Source organism: Dama dama, chromosome 4 (genome assembly GCF_033118175.1).
Source record: "Dama dama isolate Ldn47 chromosome 4, ASM3311817v1, whole genome shotgun sequence".
NCBI classification, from domain to species: domain Eukaryota; kingdom Metazoa; phylum Chordata; class Mammalia; order Artiodactyla; family Cervidae; genus Dama; species Dama dama.
In genome coordinates, this window is record NC_083684.1 from 19,888,503 (window position 1) to 19,912,009 (window position 23,507).

At 50.6% G+C, this 23,507-nt stretch overlaps 1 protein-coding gene across 2 annotated transcripts in view; it reads left to right on the forward strand.

The window, feature by feature from the left end:
* The first annotated feature begins 632 nt into the window (after nt 1–632).
* The window catches only part of ZC3H18 (zinc finger CCCH-type containing 18), a 42,011-nt gene continuing 19,136 nt past the window's right edge, over nt 633–23,507 (forward strand). The window contains exons 1-7 of one of the 2 annotated variants that reach the window (XM_061138354.1): nt 633–812; nt 6,926–7,497; nt 13,472–13,556; nt 14,239–14,307; nt 21,357–21,505; nt 21,819–21,911; nt 22,555–22,712. In XM_061138354.1, the coding sequence (XP_060994337.1) occupies nt 6,940–7,497; nt 13,472–13,556; nt 14,239–14,307; nt 21,357–21,505; nt 21,819–21,911; nt 22,555–22,712 (1,112 nt within the window). In that variant the 5' untranslated portion in view covers nt 633–812; nt 6,926–6,939. The remainder of the gene's footprint in view (nt 813–6,925; nt 7,498–13,471; nt 13,557–14,238; nt 14,308–21,356; nt 21,506–21,818; nt 21,912–22,554; nt 22,713–23,507) is intronic. The other variant, XM_061138355.1, reaches the window with a different exon arrangement.

Sequence of the window (23,507 nt, forward strand, 5' to 3'; positions counted from 1 at the left end):
GATTAGTTTAAAAACTTTAAAGCTTTGACATCAAAAAAATGATTAAATTTTGTGTTGGACTGATTATATTTGATAAAGCAAGAGCTATTTAGTACCACAGAAATAGTTTCTAAAATGTTTAAACTTTGACATTTAAACTCAGTTTTTCAAAAATGATTAATCTTGTGTTGAACTGATATTTAACAGAGAGGGAGCTATGTAGTCCCTAGTAAGCAATTTTAAAAGTCTAAGTTTTGCTATTTAAACTCATTTCCCGAAAAGGATTAACTTTAGGCTGGGGGATCTTCAGCAGGGCTGGAGAAGGTAAGCTCTGAGCCGTGACGTCGCGGGACCCACCTCCGCCTGGTCGGGTGCAGCAGGGACAGCGGACCTCTAGGCGGGAACCTGCGGCAGCACGTCACGTGACCACGCGCCGCGGACAGCCCTACTTGCACCTCGATGGGCGGTGCGCGCGCTCTGAGCCCCGCCCCGGCGGGGGGGGGGGGGGCGAGGCCCCGGCCGCGCCTGCGCCGTGGCTGGTACGGGCGGGCGCGCCCCGAGGGGGCGGGGCCGCGCGGGGGCGGGTGCGCGGAGGCCGGAAGGAAGCAGGTGGGGGGCGTGGCGAGCGAGGGAAGCCCGCCGGCCCGCAGATAACCGTCGCGGCCTGATGACGTCGCACAATGGCCGGCCCCCGCGGCTAGTGGAGCCCGTTTGTTCCGCCCGCGTCGCGCCTGAAGCCGGAGACTGTGAACAGCGGAAGGGCCGAGAGACGCCTTCTCCGCGCCGTCCCGACCCCTGCGAAGCCGTGGCCCCCTCTCTGCCCTCGAGCTGAGGTAAGTGGTGGTGGTGGCTGGGAGGCCTAGCCGGCGGGAGAAGGAGGCCGAGGCGGCCGGACAGGGAGCGTGGCGGCGGCATTGAGCCGAGGCCCGGAGCCTCGCCGCTTCTGCCTCCCGGGAGCACTCCAGGCTGCCCCCGGCCGAAGCGTGACTCTTGGGCCCCGGGAAGAGGACGCTGAGCTAGGCACGATCCCAGGTTCCGTCCGGGCGAGCTGGCCGGGGGTCCTGAATCCCCCTAAGCTCGAGTGCCTGGCGGCTGCCTCCGCACTCCGTCGTGGGGTTGATCTCCCGAAGCTGTCATTTCTCTTCCGGGACATTCGCGTGGCACTGCTTTCCGCCCACAAAGATGGGGGTGCGGAAGGAGGCACGCAAGTTCGCCCTCCGGACTGAGGATAGGCTCTTCGGGAGCTTTGAGCTCTCTGGATCTTCCTGGAACTTGCTCCCTCGACTTCCCGGGCGGCACAGGTTGGATCTGTTGGCCGTGCCCCAAGACGCACGCCACTGTTTGGAATAAACTTCCCTGTGCCCCTTTGGTTAAGAGCCCATAGGATGCCGGGTCATTGCTGGGAGTACCTAAGACTTAAAAACTTCCAGCCTTACTCCTGCTAAAACTTAAGTTTTCCTGAATACTTTATGATAGTTGAGTTTGCCAGATAGAGTGGTTGATCATATTATATGAGCTGTTCAGCTCTGCATCTGTGAGAGCAGGTCAGTCTTTAGATCCATTTGGGGAGAATGGAAGAAGAGTGCGTTTGGGGGCATAGCAGTGGCTTTCATCCTTTCTCCTTCGTGTCGCCTGTGGAGTGGTCCTGTCCCAGAGCAGAGGTTGGGATTCTCAGGGTGAAGCTGGGCCCAGGTCAATTCCCGCTTCCCAGGCAGGGGCATCTTTGCCTGATGATGTTACAATCTGAGCACAAGTGTGGAACCCACCCAGCTCTGGAAACCAGTCACATGTGTCCTGGAGGCTAGAATTTCTCTCCGGTTTTTGGTGGGTAAGATAGCTTTGTGAAACCATTCCTAAGAGCAAAGGAGGTGTTTTCCTTTTTCACAGATCATTCTCGAGGTGAGTGCTTCCTCCCTGGGAAGTCGTTTGGTGTCAGGCTTAGTCGGTTTGGGGATGATGTCTATCACCAGTCTTGACATCCTTCCTTTGGATGTTGTAAATCCCTGAAGTTCTGAACGTGAATTTTAACCAGATGTACCAGAACTTGGGCATTCAGATAGGGACAGCTCTATTAAAAATTGTTGTCCTCGAAAGTTAGACTTGTATTTCATTGGTGCTCTTTTGCCAGAATCTCTTTAGAAGTCCTGTTTTGGTAGTAAATATGCAAGCCATAGGGGAAAAATCAGTCTTGTTCAACAGTCACACCACATGTTTGACCCAAAATCATCTTACCTGGCTTGGGAACTCACCTCACTTAACCAGACCAGGCTTTTGAACAGCTTCCTGCTGACCCACCTTGAGAGAGGGAAGATTTGCTGCCACTGAGAGTGCCCGGGGATTGTTGTGCATGTTCTAAAGTTCTCTCAGAAATAAAAGTTCCCAAATGTTCTGTACTTTTAGCGGTGCCCTTGGAGTCAAGGTGCAACCTTCCAGAATGACCGCTGGAAAAGGAGGCAGCACCACTCTGTGTCTCAGTTCCAGAATAGTCTTCTAAAAAGTAGACACTTATTTCAAGTTTCTTTCTGGCATGCAACAGGTATTTACAACCAAGGAGTCTTTGTGATTTATTCGACAAGCATCTATCAGTCTCTGTCTGCCAGTGTACTACGCTGTGGAGACACAATGATGGACACTGTTATTCTCTTTTCCAGGCAGTTTCACTATCTTGTGGATCAAAGGCCTAAAGAGTTATAAACTTTGCCAAGAATGCCCGATGATAGGGTGATTGTGTGAGAAGAACACACTAAGTAAGAGTTGCGAGCCTGGGAGTTGTGAAGACGTGCCCGGAGGACCCTGTGTTTCACTGTGTGCACTCAGTAGACCACATGTTTTCCTGGCTCCTGACATACAGCACTTACTCAGATATTTGCCAAATTGAGTTAATCTCGGAATAGGACACTGATGCCCAGAGAGCCAGTTAACTCTCCCAGAGTGGGCCTGGAACACAAACCGCATTCTGACCCCCAGCAGTACTCCCCTCCTGCCCAACAAGTTGTCACTCAGGGTGCTTCTGATAAGCAAGTCAGTTCTTTGGTCTGTTTTCCTCTGCAAGCTGTTCACCTGGGTGTAGCCTCAGATTGTAAAATCCCAGGAGATTCCACAGGGAGAGAAAAAGTGGGTCTCCTTTCCCCAGGAGAATGTCAGGGCCGCCTGTGGGTGACTGTGTGTCCTGGTGTGCCTAGGAAGGCTGTGACTCGTGCATGTGGTAGTTGTCAGCAGTGCCCCCAGGTTCAGACAGTAAGTTGTGTGGTAGCCATTTGCTGAGCTTAGAGGACCCAGGAGAGTCTGAGTCCTTCCACTCATGCCCTTCATAGCGGGGATGTCTCCCAACAGACTTTGCAAATGGACAATGGTAGTATAGCATGGTGAGTGTGGGTGCATGGTAGAATACTGCACAAAATACTCTGGGCAGTAGTTCTCGGTCTAGGGACTGGGTGGACCTCAGGAGGTTTTGAACTCCCAGAAATGGGAGATAACTTGCTTATGTCCAGGTTTTTCTAGAGAGAGGAGCCATTCCCTTCCTCAGATTCTTAAAGCAATCCATGTCTGCACCCCCCCCCCCCCCGCCCCCCGCCAATGGAAGGCTGACAGCACTTGTCCACCTGGATAGAAGCAGGTGCACGAAGGGCCTTTTGCTAAAAATGGCCCTTTAGAGGAGGGAAGATAGCGCTGTGCTTGGGGAGGGGGGTGAAGTGATTTCCATAATACAAACTGGGGGCACATTCACGGATCTTCGAGGACTTCTTTCCACACACCATCCAGCAGCCTTGGGATTTTAGTTTGAGGCAGTGTTTCCTGTGGTGTTGGTATAGAAGTGTGCACCTTTGGGGGGTTTCTTTTGTTAGATTTAGTTTTAAGTGCCTGAGTTTCAAACTTGGGACACACTTTAAAATAAGTGGTGTCACAGGTTCAATTTCCATATGATCATCACTATCCTTTACCTAATAGTCGGTGTGGACCATATAGTAACTTTTCCATCTCTGTAAAAACCTGTCTTTTGGGTTCTAGAAGGGCTCAGGCAGGAAGCTAGATGGATCAGCACAAAACTTGAGAAGGGAGAAAAAAACAACAGACAGATCTCCTGGGTCAGTGTAAGTCCCTGGTCGATGTGAGGGCTGTATTCCAGAACAGAATTTGTAGAGTCATTTGGCGCTCAGGTCCCATTTTCCTGTAGAACAATGGTGATGTGTGGCAGTTAGTCCCAGGGCAGGTAGCAGGAACTGATGTTCTGCATCAGGCCGGCTCCGGGACTGGGCAGCAGAGTAGACTCCAGCTTGGACTGCACTCAGTGGCCAGGTGGCCTCAGTTTCCTTCTCTGTGAGGGGTAACATCATTTGTCTAAAAGGTCGATGTGAGGGACTAGACCCAGTGACTGGCAGAGTAGTAGTCTTGCCGCAGGTAGGGTGGCTGTTGATTTCGCTGCATAGTTGTTGTAAAGACGTGATCGTACTGAGTCCGTTCTCTGGTGTGTGTTGGGTGACTGGCCCCTGGGCAGTCTCATGGGGAGTGGGACACGGGTGTTGGAAGCCATCAGCCTTGTCTCATCTCGCTGCTGCAGTGACTTCTAGAGTGGATGCTGTTTTCCCATATTTCAGATAAAGAAACTGGAGTCTGGCAAGTTTACATAATTTGTCCAGGACCCTAAGGCCAGGAGGCAGTGGAGCGAGGATTCGGGTTCTGACTCAGAAGCCCACACTGATCCCCATGTCCCAGAAAGACACGGTCCACTTGCTTGAGTTTGTATATTTGAAGCTAGGAGCTCTTTTTCTTCCATTTCTTACCCTGGGATTTAAATCCAAGTTTGCCAAAATGCACAGAGCAGTTTGTTTGGACCTAATCATGACAATGGAACCTTTTGGCACCTGGGCCCCAGGAAGGGGCTATTATCATGTTACTTGCAGGCAGCCTTGGTGCCAGGAACAGTGAACAGGATAGTATGTTGCAAGGCTCAAGTAGCAGTTGTGTGGATTTTAAGCTAGTTTAAGAGGACACTTAATTTTGGTTACTAGCTGATTAATTTCAGAGGCAACTTGGTTCCCAAGGTTGCCATTAGACTGTACGATGTGATAATCGGAATTTGAGGCTCAGTGACAGTTGTATGTGACTGCCTTGCCTTCAGGGTCCCAGGGGCCACCCTGAGCAAGTGGGGAGTGAAAGTCCCTGCCTCTCTATGGAGAGGTTTCTTACGCACAGTGTAGTAAAAGCTGTACAAAGGTAGGCATAGGACATTGTACACCAAGGGAAATCTCACACATTTCACTGATATCATCAGCTAAGGTGGGGCGAGAGGCTGCTGGTTTGCCACTGGCCCCTGACCGGTTGCAGTACGCCCAGCGCTGTCTGGAGGAGGCGAGGATGTGGGCCCTGTCTTGGTAGCTTTCTCACCTTGCTGGTTGCCCTGGGCTGCCAGAGGAATGTGTGTGGTGACAGGCTCTGCCCTGTGCAGGGAGGCAGCAAAATACAGCACTTTAGGACTGACTTTAATATTAATAGTTTCTTCAGTAGGCCTACCTCTGGACAGTGTCATTAGAAGGCCGCAAAGTGAGTCATTTTCCAAACTGTCTACTTTTAAGTCACTTTGAATGGATTGGTTTGTAAATTCCTTTTACTGCTGACTATTTATAAGGTGATGACTTTGAAGTGATTTGTCCTTATGTTTGCTGAATTTTAATAATTTCCATTATCAGCAAAAAAAGTTTTTTAACTATGGGTTCAGATACCAATTCTTGATATGTGCATCTTTAAACACAGGTTCTCATTTTGAAAGTGTACATTTAAAAGATATATTTTAAATTTTTAGTTACATATAAATGCATAAGTAATTTTATATAATTATGCAAATACGGTTATGTGTGTTTTCAGGTTTCATCAAGGTATCACGTGACATGACTGTGGCATACATTGTTTTAAATAGAAAACCTTGAAGACTCAGGTGAACATTAAACCTTTCACTGTTCCTGCTCTTTCACACCAGCTTGATGGTGACCTCTGGCCTGGTGGATGGTCAGTGTTCGCTTGTAGGCTTGTGTGGTGTTGGTTGGCTATTTGGTGTTGATTTCACACACACATGCACACACACACTCTCTCAGCCCAGTTTATGCAACCTGCGTTTAGAACAATGGGGACAATTTTCTGTCTTTGCACATTAGGGTGGGAAAACCAGGAAATAGTCACTTTATAATTAAATCTAGTTAGTAAAAATAGAAATCTTCTAGGATGACAGTCAATGTTTTTATATTCGAAACTACTTAAACATGTACGATTTTCTGCCAGAGTTGTTTCCTGCAGCATGCCCATCCTGGGAAGGTACTTCTTGAGAATCAGGGTGCATGGAGGCCTTCTGGCGTCCTTTGGTGGCTCCAGAAGGGCCTGCGGTTTAAGGATCACCCCCAGTGATTGTGACTTGGTGGTCAGGGCCAGGCCTGGAGAGACGTATGCAGGAGTGGAGACAGCCTGCATCCTGGGGACTGTCTGAGGCAATCGGGCTTGTGTTCCAGACCCTGTAGGGGGCTCCAGACAGTGGTCAGGCATGTTGCCTTCTGTGTTGCCACGGTGTTCCTAATGCACATCCTCCTGAATTTCAAAAGAAATTACTTTAAGAACCCAAAAAGCTGTTGCTTGTGGTGCCCATCTTCCTGCTCACTGGCTGATAAGCTTGGGTTGCCCTGGAAGGAGGGGGGTATGCGGGGGCTCTTGCCCCCCAGTGGTTCTGGGTGTGGGGCTCCTGACGCCCAGGTCAGTGAGCCTGGCCTGGCCCCATGGAGGCCTGGGCTGTGGTGCCTGGTGCCGCTGGTCTACAGAGCACAGTCTGAGATGTGGAGGAGCTGGGCAGCCATGGGTGCTGAGCCCTCCTGCAGATCAGGAGCCCTCCTGGGGCTAGGAGAGCCGCACGGGACTGACTGGCCCTTCTGCTGGATGCTCTGAGTGTGTTCTCTTTCTTTTGCAGAACCGTGGGTACTGATGGATGTGGCCGAGAGCCCTGACCGGGACCCTCGCTCTCCGGAGGACGAAGAAGAGCAGCAGGGGCTCTCGGACGATGACATCCTGAGGGAAAGCGGGTCTGAACAGGATCTGGACGCGGTGGGTGGGAGGGCTTCTGACTTGGAGGATGAGGAGAGTGTGGCCCCAGGACTGAGCCAGGAGGATGAGGAGAGTCGTTCCGATGAGGACGACCGGGACTCTGAGGCTCAGGAGCTGAGCAGGGGCCCGGCCAGCCCCCCACGAGCCGAGGGGGACCATGCCAGCGACCTGAGGGACGAGGCTTCGTCGGTCACCAGGGACCTGGATGAGCACGAGCTAGATTACGATGAGGAGGTGCCCGAGGAGCCGGCCCCTGGTGCTCAGGAGGACGACGCTGAGAAGGCCGGGCCCGAGGATGACGAGGAGCGCGGAGAAGGGGCTCCTGGGGAGGAGGGAAAGGTGGGGGGCCGTGCCGTGGAGGACAAGGAGCCCCCAGAGGCTGCCAAGGAGAAGAGGAAAGAGGATGATGACGGGGAGATCGACGACGGGGAGATCGATGTGAGTAGGCCCGGTGGGCGCCCCGAGGAGGGAGTGGGGGGCCAGAGCTGGGGCCGTTGCCGTGGTGGTGAGGGGACACTGGAGGCATGGAGACTGGCCTGGCCTGGAGTCGGCAGCCGGCGGAAGTTCCACAGACCCTCACTCATCTGTCTGGTGCTGTTGGTTGGATCGTGTTAAAATTGTGGATTTTTTTTTTTTAAGAGGTCATTTTCTGCCCTTTTTTTTTTTTTCTGTCTTTAAGTACTGTTTGAGTTAGTGTTCAACTAGAACCATTGTGGATTTCAGTTCCTGTTAGATTCTTGAGACTGAGGAAACTTCCTTCCAGTTTTGTCCATTATTTTGGCCATTTTTCTCTTTGTCCTCTGCTGAGGGTCTCCACTAGGCCATGCTTCTTTGCAAGTGTCTCCTTGGGACTGCAGAAAATGGGATTGTGTTGTCAGAGCACTTTGACTTTTGACCATCACATTCTTTTAACTTTATTTATATTAATCTGGCCTTTCAGGTTGAGGAGAAGGTATCTGGTAATAATCGTTTTAGTTGTGAGCAGTTGGGTTTTTATGACAGATAATCTGATGAGAGAATTTCCATCACCATCTTTTAAGAGGTTGAATTTTGAGGAGGGAAGAATTTGAAGTCCTGCTGAGAAATGCTTTTACTCAAAGGAGGAGAGAGAGGGACAGAACAGATTGACAGGAGTTTTAATATCCCAGGAAGGAGATTCTGCTCATGGGAGAGGCACTGAAGTGAGAGGTGTGAGGAATAGCTCTCAGAAATGCTCTAGGTTGCTGAGCGGAGGGGGTTGTTGGTTAAGTATGTGAGCTGGATTTGCCTGACACACTGGCTTCTCCAGCAGCTAGTACGTATGCCATGTCTTGGGGCCATGGTTGTGCCTGGTGTTGCTTCTTGAACTTCACGAGAACAGAACTTTGTGAGGCGTTACAGGCTCATGTGTGTAGTTACAAGCTTAGAATTTTAGATCTTTTGTCTTCTCACAACTAAACGTAGCAGATGGTCTCCTAAGCTAATAGCCACTGCTTGTTAGTATTATACTTACTTACAGGGGTGCTGTCGGGACGTTGTCTGTGAGCATTCTTAGGTTCTGCCAGCTGTGCTTCCCTTGCAATTAGGAAATTTCTTCTCAACCAGAGGGTTGCCAGAGGAAAAAGAGATGCCACGAGACTCCAGTTAATCAGTTTGGATGACATTTGGGGCAGAAAACGAAATCATTGATTGAGGTTGCCCATGAGTTTGGTCTCTCAGTTTACAAAAAGAAAAGCTAAGTCAGTGTCTTGCCCATAGGACGTGGGGCTCCTAGTGATGGGATGTGCAGCCGGTGGGTCTGGGCAGTCCTCCCCCATTAAGAAAGGACTAGGTGCAAGCTCTTCTTGCTTCAGCTGTGAATAGTCCGCAGGGGAAGTTCATTGACTTCTCAGCTTTTCCATGCTCACATGCGGTCAGATATCTCCCCCCAGGTCCTGGGGGCTCTACCACTGCACTGAGTTAGATGTGGTGGCCTAGGACGTGACGTTGACCTGAGCTGGCCCAGGAAAACACCTGTTGTTTGGAGATAGCTGGTTTCTTCAGAAACAGCATGAGAAGTAGAAATCGAGTTTGACTTTCTTGCCCACTTGACCCTAGATGGTTGTTTGGTTTGGCTTGTGCCTGCCTGGCCTCTCAAGAGGGCCCCAGAGCCCCGCTGGCCCCAGGCCCAGCTTCATTCAGCCACAGGGTGGCATGTCTGTCCACATGCATCCCCACGGGCCCTGCAGTGTGCTGCTGGGCTCTTTGTGACACGGGGGCATGTGACCGGGTGGAGCAGAGCCTGTCGCCCCTCCAGACAGGCAGGCCTGGACAGGGGTGGGCGCTATGAGTGGAGACTCGGACCCTCGTCTCGTGGGAGCCCCTCTGGTTCACTTGTGCCCAGATGCCTGCATTCCAGGCTCCTCCCCATTCTTTGATCACTTGCTTAGATGTTACGCCCTTTCTGTGGGCTCTGCCCCTGACTGTCGCGTCAGGCTTGGTGCCTTTGCTGTGATTCCAGTCTGAACTGACTGGGTCGTCAGTGTGTGTGTTCCTGTTGCTCTTTAGCACCCTTACTTCCAAGAACACAAGTGATTTACCCTTCTTTTAACTGAGAAGTGCTTTTCTCTGTTGGAGTACACTGACCTGCTTTTTTCCCTTGTAGGCTTTGGGTCACTGGGACAGATCAGCTGGTTTGGAGGGAGGCAGGCCCCCTCTCCCCAGCTTTTCCACTTTCTTGGTGGTTTCCTTGGTAGTGACATCAGTTTGTACAATGAACCTTTGATGTACAATGAACCTTCTTCTGTTTGAACCAGGTGGTTTATAACTCAGGCCTTGAATGACTTGCACGTGTTTTGGTGAGCTACCTTCAGATACCAGTGCCCTTCTGGAAGTGCCACTTCCCTGTTGCAGTGGGAGAGGATTTTGCAAACAGGATTGTGGGCCAGCTATTTATAGCGTCTAGCTTATTTGTGGAGGGGGCCGAGGGTCCCCGCCAAGTGACAGCTGAAGCATGGGTGAACTTGACTTAGTCAGCGGTCTCACCTGTGCCGGCAGCTCAGACAGCCAAATGGCGCGAGCGGCCATGTGTGCCTTGCATGGTCCTACACAGAGCCTCCTCCCTCGAGAGTCTGTGACTTGCCTTTGCAGACTCCAGTCCTTCCATCTTTGGCCCTCCATCGTCTCCTCCGCTTTGTGACTTGGTTCTGTTTTTATGTCTCCCATGTTGTCTGGTTAACGAAACTTTGGTACCTGGAGCATCCCATCCACTTGGGAAGGGGCAGAGTATTCTGTTCCCTCCCTCCTTTCGTCAGTGACTATCGCACTGATAGGGTGGCTGCTCAGAGACGGCGGGACTGGGCCCGCACACCAAGTGGACTGTCCACACAGCTCCTTGGGCAGAAGTGATGGCTCTTGGCCCAGCCAGGGATGAATATACCTCGGAAGCCTTTTCTTTACATGTGGGCTTTGTCTTCTCATGTTCACATCTGCCTGCTCCTTTCATGTCTGGACACATAGTATTTTCTACCAAAGGATTTAGGGGCTTAGAAATCTGGGGCATTCGCAGCACTGCCCTCTGGTGGGAGGCGGAGAAGCAGCCATGGCGACCTGGTCCCAAGGGATTCAGTCAGGCCTCCCGCCTCCCTCTGCTTGGCTAGTAGGGGCTGGACCACTGTACTTGCTTAGCCGAGTAGCCCAGAAGCTCTGGGGTGCAAGCTGCCTTCCTGCCAGCACCCGACATGCTGGAACCTGTTTGTGGTTTGTGTTTATTGCTTTGTGCACAGGTCCTGGGTCCCCTCACAGGTGCTGCTCCACACCCCATCACCATTTGGAAACCAAAACATCAACTCTGGCCTCAAAGGGTGTGCATGCAGGATTATAGACCTGAACTGCTAGCTCACTATACAGGTGCAGAATCGGAAGTTCAAGGATCCTCTGATTGGCCCAGCGGCCCCTGGGCCTCTGCTCTGGGGCGCAAGCCTGCATCTTCTTCCTTATCTGCTGTTGCCGGGGAGGTGCTGGGTTGGAAATGAGTTCTTTTTGTTGTTGAGGCCATACCCCAGCTTTGTGGTTTTGTGTTGTTTTAAGGAAAATAACCCACACAAAGGAGAAGGTAGAAGTCACCTGTGCTCCCCTCGCTCACATTTGACGTGTTGCCTCTGAGGGGTGTTTCTGTCAAGATGCTGAGCGCCCACCACGTGCGTCTCCTGAGGCCCGGGTGGAAGCTCTGGCTGCTGGAAGAGTGGAGAGGAGGGCACGGCTGGGGCCGGGGTGGCGGGTGGAGGTGGGGGGGGGGGCAGGTCCACGGTCATGGTAGCAGGAGGAGAACCCAGGCCACCCTATGCCCTATGCCCCATGCATACTCACCCCAAAGACATGCTGCCTGGTTCTCCCTAGATTTGTAAACTGTAGGGGGGCCTGGCACAAGCTCCCCGAGTTAGTTGTTGGTGCCCTTTTAGCTGTTTATAGAACCACCAGTTTGCTTCTGGGGACACCTGCTCTCTGCTGGCTCTGTTCTAGGTCACGGGATCAGAGGCCACCCGCCAGAATTCCTGCCAGTTACAGCCCTGACCTGGTGTTGGGAACACTGGGGGGCTGACTTTAGAGACATCCTTCTTGAGTTGTTTTTGCTTGAAACTCTTTATAAGATCTCAGAACTCCTTGTGTTCGTCACTCGAGAGGCCATTGTGCTAAATGAACAGTTAGTTGACGATTGAGAATATTCTCCTGCTGGGTGATTTATTGACACTTTCGTCTGTCTGGCGTCTAAGAAGCGGCTGAGCTGGGCAGCTGGCTCCTGATTGCTCTTGTGAATATCGAGAGTAATATCTCCGCAGAAACAGATCTGTAACATGATCGAGTGCACTGGCTGTGAATCTTGGTTTCTTTCTTTCTTTTTTTTTTTTTGTGAATCTTGGTTTCTTAAAAGCAGTTGCTCTGTGTGAGCATCTGTATGGCCCAAGACTGCACGTGAGGTGGTGGTGTAGGACCCAGCGCCTGAGGAAGCAGGAAGGAGGACAGGGCTGGGAGACCGGGGTGGGGGGGGCCAGGGGATGATATTGTTCACAGGGTGCAAACTTTCAGTTATTAGGTGAATAAATTATCAAGACCTTTAAAAAACACTTGTTACTTTCTCTGAAAGAAATCATTTTGCTGGCTCTCTTAAGAGAGAGAGCTCTCAGGCACCTGTTCTTTTTTTTTTTTTTTTTTTACAAAATACTTCTTAATAACTTGGTGTTTTTAAGGCAGAAATTTTACAAATATTTACACTTTGGAATAAGTCACCTTAAGTCCAGGGTTTGTCTCCAGTGTTTCTTCACTCAATGAAGGCTGTTTACGGTGAGTCCGATGCTGCTCTTGGAGCAGCAGCAAGTGAAAAGCGGATGGCACCATCTGGTCAGCAGCCTCGGCGGCTGGGGCCCTGTCCGTGGTGGGGGGCTGTGGGGCCTCTGACTCAGACTGTGTTACCTGCCGGGAAGGAGAGGCGAGAACGTGGTCAGGCCGGACTCACTGCGGTCACAGAGCTGTGGGGAGCATGCGGAGGGTCACGGGTGTGGGTGCCCATCCAGAAGCAGTCCCCAGGCTGAGTGGGATGGGCAGTCATTTGGACGAGGGCACTGCTGCAGGAGATGAGAGGAGGGTCTCCAGACCCCTGCCCTGCTTGTGGCTCCCTTGTGTTGACCACACGAGGGTGCTCTGGAACAGGCTGGGGCCTGCAGACCCGGAGGGGCTCTATCCTGGACTTAGCATCTTAACTACATCTACAGGGCTCTGGATCCCTGCTTGGGCTAGGGGCCATCCTGGGTTGGGGTTTCAGCTCAGGGCACAGGTGGGGGGCTGGGGAGGGTGCAGAGCAGTGGTCCAAGTTGCTCTCTGAAATCCCTGGAGGAGAGACCCACCCCTACTTGTGGTCTTGAAACCCTCCTGCATTATAAAACCCAAGGTGGGGAACTCTGGGCCAGAACAGGAAGAGAAGGCCCAGGTCTAAGCTGAAGTGGATCCGCTCACTGACCTGAGTCGCCTAAATTCCCTCCTCCTTGGCCCTAGACTTGTAAATTAGAGAAAGTGCCTAGTTTAAAGGACATAAAATATTTTTTCCTGTAAATTTTAAGTGCAAAAAATATTAAAAACCTGAAGTGTGGCCATTTCCTGCCCAGAATTGCTAATTAACAGAACTATGATGACAGCCTGGCTTGTGTTGCATGTCACATACATCACAGAACGTTGTTTCTTGGTGATCGCTGTGACGCTGCAGTCTGTGGGTGAGCTTCGATCATCCGCATAGCCCGATTGTGGGAGTCTCAGGTTTGGAAGCATGTATGAACGTGGCTCCGTGAGTCGCATGGCCGTACCCTGTCTGGTTTAGGGAGTGCCGTGCGCGTTGGTAGGCGTCCCTCCCACCTCATCACCTCATTCAGGTGAGTCTCTCTTCAAGTGACTCTTTCTGTTTCAGGACGATGACCTGGAGGAGGGTGAGGTGAAGGACCCCAGTGACAGGAAGGTGAGGCCTCGTCCTACCTGCCGATTCTTCATGAAAGGTAATTGTCTGCGTGAGGGGCCTCTGCGTGGCCCGTTGGTGTGATCTCAGTTGTTCCCGGGACAGAGGTGGTGGTTCAGCCCTGGGCCTGGGCAGGGCTGTCCTCAGGGCCGCAGTGACCATCTGTGGCGGTGGCATCGGCAGAGCTTCGCTCTCAGCTGTGGGCCTTTCCTGGTCACTCTCGTGCCTTGCTCGGAGGGCAGCCAGCCTGCTTGTTTCACCCTAGGCTCCAGCCCATTCACCCAGCACAGACCCGTGTCTCCACTGTAGACAGCATCACTGCTTGTCTGAGTGGTCACTTTTCTAAGGCCACTTGCCCCAGCTGTGACATTTCCCAACTCTGTAAGAATTCCCACTTATTACCAGGCGTCAGAGGCTGGAAAGGAGCCTGTAGAAGGGTCGGCCTCTGAAGGCAGCAAGGCCCCTCCCTCCTGCAAAGCGGACGGAGTGAGTTGAGTGGCTGTGACAGAGAAGGTGTGACAAGGGGCTCTCAAGCCCAGGGTGCATGTGTCGGGGCTGCTCCGGAACAGCGCCGTCTGGCGTGTCTGTGATGGAGCGGCCCCTTGCACCGGAGGAAGGTCTTCTCCTGCCCGGGCTTGCTGTGACCCCAGACGCCTCGCGCACTGAGCCGGCCCACCCGTGCAGCCTAACGTTCACGAGAGCTTCCTGTACTTCTTTTCCAGATGTTGTGACACCATTGTCCACTCCTCCACCAATATCAAATTCCATACCATTCAGAGGCCAGGTTAAAGGTACAAAATATACGATATTCATCTCTCTAGTACCGCACAGTCCCCCTGCTCCGGAGGCCAGACTCCTTTCTTCTGGATCCAGAATCCTGCCGTGATGCCAGGGGTAGGGGGAGGCTCTGAGGGCAGGACGCGGCCGTGACGGGCTCGCAGGGGCCGCGTGCTGCCTGCACGGGGGGCGGCGGGGGGGCAGGGGGCGGTGGTGGAGCCCCGTCCTATGAGTGGCCGTGAACAAGCCCGTCCCTCATACTGAGGTGAACCAAGGATGCAAGCGCCTGGGAACGCTCGGGGCCCTGGTCAGCACGTCCTGGGGGCGCGTCCTCTTGGCTGTGCTGTTTCTGTGCTGCTCGTTGCTGCTGCGCAATGGCTCCTCTGTGCGGCCACATGCGCCGTTCCCTGGATAGCATAGCCGCCCTAAGGATGCAGATGAATACGCAGCACCTTCTAGAAAGTAAATGCTTACAGCTTCTCAAAGCCTGTGGTATTTGAAGTGTCAGTATTTCAGAAAACTTAAACTTAAGCCAAAGACTTCCTTGCCATAAAGACTTCAGTCTGTCTCTGGAATTTCTGGAGTAAATCAGTGGAGCCCAACACGCGTGCATGCACACACACGTGCTGCGATCATTTCCAGTTAGCACTGTGCACAGACCCTGTGGTTAGGAGTCTGGCCACAGTCAGGACCTGCCGGAGGCCCCGGGGCAGCAGGGCGGGAGGCTGCAGCACCCATCTGTGAGGGCACAGAGGCTCCGGCCAGGTGCGTGGTGTCTCACTGCTGAAGGACTTGCCAGAATTTAGCTGCAGAAGCGCACACACTACAAGACGAAGCTGGTGGCCGTACACAGAGAAGCACTGGGGGGTGCTGGAGGGGGTGCCCTCTCCAAGGACGTCTGCAGCAGGGGGGGTGGAGGGGGCGGTCATAGCACAGCAGGGGAGGTGCCTCAGATCCCACTGAGCACCCGGGTGGGGTTTCAGGGAGTGACACCGCCCACCAGCACAACGTGTCAGGCCTTTCTTGGTAGAGAAGTCAGAAGCTACTGGTAAGCAGCGTTTTTTGTAGTTTAATTGGGCACATTCAGTAACTTGTTTCAGAAGTATACTGTTTAATTTATAGTTTCCCTTCCCCCGATATTCTGTTCATTCTACAGAATAATGTGATAGATCTTTGGGTGTTCTGGGACATACCTCTTACCTTTCCTTAGGAAAAAGATTTTGGGTGTAAACGTTTTTGCTTGTATGCAGTTTAAAAGATTATAAGCTGAGATGGATGCATTTTGGTTCTCTCCAATAGCAAGAGTCACTAAAATACAATGAAGTTTGCTGTGTCTGGGGAGGATGTGGAGAAACAGAACCTTGCTTACACCCTGGGCGCAGCCTGCTCAGAGTGTGTGGTGGAGAGGGCTGCAGCTAAGCCAGCCACTCCCCCCCGGTGTGTCCTGAGCCGCACGGAGACCTGTACACAAGTGTTCACAGCAGCATGGTCACAACAGACAGAAGGTAGAAACAGCCCCAGTGCCCATCGGCTCGTGAGGGGATAAACAGGATGTGGTCCGTCCATACCAGGGAATAATAAAAGCAGTATGGATGAACCTGAGGACACTGCTGGTCACTAACAGCCCATATTGTATGATTCCACTTATGGGAACTGTCCAGGGTGGACAGATCCATAGAGACAGAAAATGGGCTGGTTATTGTCCAGGCCAGAGCAGGAGGGGCAGCCATTGAGTACAGGGTTTCATTTTTGGGAGGTGGAATGTCCTAGACTTATGTAGTAGCAATGGTTGCACAACTTTGTGAACATACTAAAACCCACTGAATGGTGCCCTTTAAATAGGGGTATTTTACAGTATGTGAATTATATCTTAATTTGAAAATACTTAAACAGTGTTTGTTAGCTATATTTCTATTACAAGTTGTGATCTGCAGATTAATTGTTAAGTTGCCCAGATGGAAGCATTGATCTTTGTAACCAATGACAACAACAATGTACTTAGAAATACAAGTTGAAACATTTTAAAGCGCCAGTACTTTGTTTATGGTATATTTTCACCTCTCACCTACTTAGGTTGAGTCATCAAAACTTGAAGTTCTGTCCACAAAGGCATAAATAGCATTTTCTTTAAATTGTCCTGCTCCTGGGTCTTTGATTACTTGGCTGTCAGTAGCACCAAGCCTGTTCTGCAGACCAGGCCTCCTGTGTCTGCTCCTTCCTGCGCCTGCCCCCCCACCCAACACACACACACTTTCTTCCTCTTGTTAAAATTGTGGTAAAAAACAACATAAAATTTACCATCTTAACTGTTGTTAAGTGTCCATTTCATTGGCCTTCATTGTGGCCATCACCCCCATGGGCCTCCAGAGCTCCTTTCATTATGGAAACCTGAAACTGTCTGTGTTAGACAGGAGCTCCCAGCCCTCCACCTCTGCCCACCTCACCTCCATGAAGTTGAGTACCCCGTGTGCCTAACAGAAGTGCAGTCTCATCCTTTTGTGAGGGGCTCATTTCACTCAGCACAGTGTCCTCAAGGTTCATCCACGCTGTGGCAGTGTCAGGATTGCCTTCCTCTTCAGGATGGAGTGACAGTCCGCTGCGGGGCAGATCACACTGTGCTTGCCCGTCGCCCGTCAGTGGGCGTCTCAGTTGCTTCCTTGCTTGACCTGTTGTGATAATGCTGCTGGGAAGATGGGTGTGCAGATGTCTCTTTGACACCCTCCTCTCCAATCTTTTGAGTATACACCCAGAAGTGGGATGGCCTGGTCGTGTGGTACTTATGTCTTTAAAGTTTTAGAAACTGCCCTACAATTGTCCATGTGGTCTACCGTTTCGCATCCCACCACGTCGGCTGGGGTTTAAGCTCTTTCCTTGTGGATGCCCATTTTCTGGTTTTGCAATAGTGACTGTCATCATGGGTGTGGGGTGGTGTCTCCTGTGGGTTCTGATTTGCATTTCCCTCTGATTAGTGATGTGGAGCATCTCTTCAAGTGCTTTTTGGCCATTTGTGAATATTCTTTGGAGAAGTGCTTACTGCCCATTTTTTAATCCCTGCATCCTCTGGTGTTTAAGGCAGGAGGTCTCCAGGTATGTTCTTGCGACCTAGGGGCCCCTGAAGTCAGTGCCTTAGCGAGACTGAATGCACCACTCGGCAGGGGCCACCTGCTGCAACATGCTGTGAAACAACGTCCATGATTAGTTTGAGTTTAGGTCTTTTCATAAATAAATTTATCAAGGTATAATTGCCCTGTCATAAAATCCACCTATGTTAAGTGTCCAGTTTAATGATTCTTATTAGTTTAGCAAGTTGTGCAGCCAGCACCAAAGTCCAGGGGTAGAATATTTCCTTCGCCCCACCACAGCCCCTCAATGTGTGTCTTTTTGCTTTTCTAACAAAACTGCAAGCACTCACGGAGCTCCTTTGCTGCCCTTGAGGTGTGAGGGGTGCCTCCAGGGAGGGCATGCCAGGTGTGGCCATGAGCCCAGTCCTGTTGCCTCCAGGACACCCAGAAAGCCAGGACAGTGGCTGCTGATAAGGTCAGCCTCTCAAGTGAAAAATCAGAGTGTTAGGAAACTTGACAGCTTTGCAGGATTTGATGACTTTTCCAAGCTAACGTTGTGTGATGTCACAAAATCCTACCTGGGTAGAAAGCCATTCACAGTTCAAGGTGGACCTGCCTGGGAGTCAGAGAAGGTCAGTGGCAGGGCTGGGGGAGTTGCTGGCCAAAGCCTCAGAGGACACGCAGCGTCGGGAGAGGCCTCAGGGTCTCCCAGCGGCTGCACCTCCTCCCCTGAGCCACCCCCAGAGCAGGCTAATTTTTCTCAATGTATGTTCATAAAACCTTTATGTTAACAAATATTGTTAACATAAATTATATATGTTATATTTTATGTCTTTAAATTTTCTCAGTTTTAATATCAATAAATATAGTCATTACAGAGACTCTGGGATCCTGAAACCGAAAAGTTACACAAACCACTGGTTTCAAGTCTGTCATTTATAATAAAGAAGCAGCCCAGAAACTATTTTTATTCTTTCAACTACCATAATGAATAATGACTATTCCTGAAGAAGTCGAAGCAGCTCAGCACAGATGACCTGGTTGTCTGTGTCTGTCACAGTTCTGTGAAGAGGAGAGCACTGACTTTTGTGTTCTTACATTAAGTTTGTGTTCATTGAGTTTTATGCCTGTTAGAGGAAGCATTTGTAGAACTTGGGTTGGTCTTTAATATTTCCTTATTAGATTTTTATATATTCTGTTTTCTTTTCAAAAAGTATTTTTTTAAAAAACCATGAAGCACTTTAAACTTATTTTGACAATCCCTATTTTTATTAGTTATTCTGAGTTGTTCAAATTAACAGGAAATGGGACCGAGGAATATCTAAATAAGACCACTGTGTCTTATTTAGAAACAAGGAAGTCTTTGTTTAAAATTCTAGTGTGAAGAAAGCGTTTTGTGTGGAAGCTGGAGAAAGAGGGTGTAAAATCATCTCCGCTGTTGTGGGAGGCACCATAGGTGCCGTGGCATGCAGGTTAGAAATGCCAGCAGAGGCACCTCACTGACCTCCAGTCAGACTAGCAGTCAGAACTTTTAAGGCCTGGTGGTGTTTCTGACCAAACTCCTGGATCTGCTGTGTGGGGCGTGCATTCTGTCATCTGTGTTCACATCTTTGGTTTCTGCTGAGACTGAGGCAGGCTGTGCGTGTGTGTGTGTGTGTGTGTGTGTGTGTGGCGTGCATTCTGTCATCTGTGTTCGTGTCTTTGGTTTCTGCTGAGACTGAGGCAGGTTCTGTGTGTGTGTGTGCGTGTGTGTGTGTGCGCGTGAGACTAATAGGCACCTTTGTTTACATGTCTTCCTGTGTGGGTGTGTGTGGGTGTGTGTGTGCGCGCGCATGAGACTAATAGGCACCTGTGTGTGTGTGTGTGTGTGCACGAGACTAATAGGCATCTTTGTGTGTGTGTGTGCGCGCATGAGACTAATAGGCACCTTGTTTACATGTCTTCCTGTGACCCTCCCACCCACCACCACACTGGGTCCTTTTTTTCCTTCTGGCTGTACCACTTGGATTGCAGCAAAGTCCTCTGCTTGCTCCCTTTGGGCTCCTGTGCCTGTCCACGCAGACCCCTGACCAAATTGTAATCCTGTTTCGTCATACAGTCACAATCCACATAAATTTTCTGGTAGTGAAATTTCATTTAGAAGCAGGAGAGAGTTTTTAAACCTGTAAATCTATTTTTGCTTCCATTTCCTGGAGATTTTTTTCCCCCAAACAAATTGCTTTCTTAAATTATGAAAGTAATGTGTGCTGACAGAGTCAAAACAGTATCAGTTATCCCGACACAGTTGGAGTGTATCCTCCCATACTTCTTTCTGCATAATTGAAAATTCACTTTTCAAAAAGCTGGTGGGATTGCACTGTTCTTGCCACTCTTCCTGCCTGCAGGCGCGGGACGCCTGCCCTTGCATGTATGTAGACCGCCCACACTTCCTGGAGCAGCCACCTCCTTCTCTTTGGAGGCCCTGGGCCCAGACACAGGCAGTCTCAACTCCTCTCTGCTCATTCTCCGGCTCCTCCTCCCTGCCCTTAAAACCTGAGGAACCAAAGAGCTTTTTTGTTAGTAGGTCAGGGGTGATATTTTTGTTTTGTTTTGAAAATTCAAATACAAAAAGAACAAAGAATAACACATTCATTTACCTCCTACCCATATATGTATTTTAGATTTTAAATATTATAGAAACGCTGTGCTTTATTTTGTTAATACTTTTCTGTGCTTACAATTTTTTTGTTACTTTTTAACTGCATGAGCAGTGTGAACTGTGATGTGAATTTATGAGAGTCTAGCGATGAATAAGTGGATGTTTTGGAATTCTTTATTTAGATGTATGACTGCATATTCTTTTTTCTTTAAAACTGTCTGAGTCTCTGGGGTTTTGAACCCCCTGGAGTGTGTTACCCAGCCTCTGCTTTGTATGTGATCTCTCAAACACTTTTAGAAATTATAAACTTAGTTGATTGTTTTTGCATTCCCAGAGAAGAAATTTTTTTAAGTATACTTTATTCCATATTTAATTTTGGAGCCATATATTATTATGTTGGTTTTAATACAAGTTGAAATGCTCATAATTTTTAAAAGGTAAAATTTAGTGTTTCTTAAATATCAAATGATTATTTCTCTTTAATTTACATGATATAAGGAAAAAACATTTTTTTGACAGAAATATTCAAATGAAATATTGTGTTTAGGAGTGAATATATATTAAAAGATGGCTTACAATTTAACTACATGCTAACCAATTGAAAATGTTTTCTAAAACCACTTAGATATTGTATGCCATATTTATTAAGCCTGCACATGTATTACCTATTCAAAAAATTAAATTAAAAAAAAATTCACTCACTAATTAAATTTAAAATGTAGTCTTCTTTTCTGTCCTGTAAAGTCAGGTGGTTTTCCTGAATCTTGGTGTTCTGTTGCTGAATAATACTAAAGGTCAACCTTTTTAGTTCTTTGTTGTAAAGTATAAACACCCCATTTATTATAGTTGTCTACGTGTTTTCTCTCTAACCCTTTTTTTTAAGTAACCAGAAGTAGCCTGCAGTGGCTTGCTAGGAGAAATGCAGGTGTACAGAGCTGGTAAAGATCACCCTGGCATAAACTGGCAGAGTTCTGATCGCTATCGTGCTGCTCATTGATTTCTGTTTCAGTATGGGGCTCTCTTGAGTCAGAATCATGACCTTGTCAGTGCACCTTCGGGTGTGTATGTCCTGAGCCGTGAAACCTGAGGCAGGGCCACCCTGATCACCGGGATGCTGTGGGTGTCTCTGTTTAGGGGAGATGAACTACTCTCATGGTGACTGTGGGGCAGGGTCCTGTGTGGGCCCTTAAGTGCTGCTCTCAGGGCGGCCCCGACTGTCCAGGCCTGCCTTCATGGTCTCGTGGGATGGACAGGGCTGTGCTCGGCCTGCTGCCTGGGTGTCTTGCCGGTCGCCAGTGGAGCAGGGGGAGCTGAGCTGTGCACGTGGGCCAGGCCCCCTCTGACCTGCCTCTTACTTCCACAGGGAACTGCACGTGGGGCATGAACTGCAGATTCATACACCCTGGAGTCAACGACAAGGGCAACTACTCGCTCATCACCAAGGCTGAGCCCTTCCCACCCAATGGGGCCCCGCCGCTCGGACCGCACCCCCTGATGCCTGCCAACCCATGGGTACGTGAACGCCTTGAGTGCCATTCCTTGCTGGCAGGTCACATCTAAACTCTGTTTGTGATGTTCCAACTCAAAAACATGACTGTGCCTTGTGTGTAAGACATTTCTAGGCTGCCACGGAGGCCAGAGCTGCCTTCCAACCCTCTGGTTGTCCCCAGCTAGGGGCCCCCGTAGGCTTGGGACAGCCAGTCAAGGGAGGGAGGCTGAGAGAGGAGAGCAGGCAGGGCCCGCTGGGGTTTCACCTGGTATTTTTGTGCCCCCATTTCTAAGTTTTGCTTGCTGTCGTAACTTTTTGCTTACGTTTTTTTTATAGGGCGGGCCTGTAGTAGATGAAATTTTGCCTCCACCCCCTCCAGAACCCCCCACAGAGAGTGCCTGGGAACGAGGACTCCGGCATGCAAAGGAGGTAACAGACCAGTGGAAAGCCTGCGAAGAAAAGTACTAATGGTGGTCCTTGCGCAAAGCCAGCATTTCTGTCTCTCCGAGGCTGCTAGGTCATCCAGAGGCCAGGGGGGCCGTGCCACTTCCCCTGTGGCCTCTGTATCTGGAGAAGCCATCTTTCCTGGGGAAGCACAGTGTTCACCCACCTCCCCCTCCCTCATGCTAGGCCACATCTGGCACCTGGCTCCCAGTGCCCGCGCTTACCCCTCTTGGCTCTGGAGCTTCCCCTTCAGGGAAATGACCAGCGAAAGCAGAGCCGTTCCCGCCCACTCCCCCAGCCCCGCCCCAGTCTGGGTGCCTCTCCTGCCTAGAGCACCTTCCCCTGCCCCCTCACTGAGTGCACGTCTGGAGCCCCCAGTTCAAGGCCAGGACTAGAAACAGGAAGTCAGACATAGGTGAGCTCCTGAATGCAGGGTGCGCTGTGCCTGCAGGGATGGGGCCCTTGTGGGGTCCCATGTGCATCCCAGCACAGAGCTTCAGCAGATCCCTACTGGGCGCTTGGTCATGCTCCTCTGGTATGCCAGCCCAGGCATCAGGGGTCAGTCAGGGTAGGACCCCCTGTGTTTCCTTAGCAGTAACAGTGTTGGCTTCTCTTTTTACAATGATAGGTTTTGAAAAAAGCAACTATTCGAAAAGAACAGGAGCCTGATTTTGAAGAGAAAAGGTTTACAGTGACCATTGGTGAAGATGAGCGAGAATTTGACAAAGAAAATGAAGTTTTCCGAGACTGGAACTATCGGATCACGAGAGATGTCAGAGACACAGCGTAAGGAGTGGTTCTGCCTCTGCTTCCCCTGTTGAGAGCTCAGTGTCCCCGGCTGGGTGGGACCCAGGCTCTTGGGAGCAGCAGCACAGTCCACTCCCCTGGGCTGAGAATGGCCTTCCTGAGGTGCTGCAGACAGTTTGCAGCTGACTTTCCTTGTTTTTCTTCTGGAAGGATATGTTTGAGTGCTGTGCCAGGGCCTTGGGACTGTGGAGGGCTCACATCCATTGGGATTCCTACAAGCTCTGAGGGGGTTTACAGCTGTTCCTAAGGCCCCTGAAACCCACGTCTCTCCCACCTTCCCCCAGGTTCCCCAGCAACCAGGAGAAGCTGTGAAATTTGTCCCAAAACCCGGGAGTATGGCAGGTTTCTTCATTGTTGCTGCCAGACATTTTATCATGGGCCTTTTAAATGGATTGCAGAAGCACATGTGGCTGAAACCCCCGTCAACCCTTGAGGAGCTGTGTGGTGCCCCCCCACATAACCCGGGCTCCAGCGCCTCCTCCACACTCAGCCCAGCTCAACTTAAGGCAGGGCAGTCCAGGTCTTTCCCCAGCAGGCAACTTCAGCAGCTCCCTGGTCACACAGCGACACCGTGCGAGGGGCGTTCCTGCTGGAAAGCACAGCCCTGATTTCCGGCTGAAACAACAGTCAGGGGCGCAGATAAAGGCTGTGGGGTTGGCTCTGTGTTTCCGCAGTCGCCGCCACAGCCGCCCATGTAGGCCTGAGGCTGTGGGCTGGAGGGTGAGGAAGCCGTCTGGCTGTTGGGAGTGATCAGGCTGTCACTTGGCAGCACAG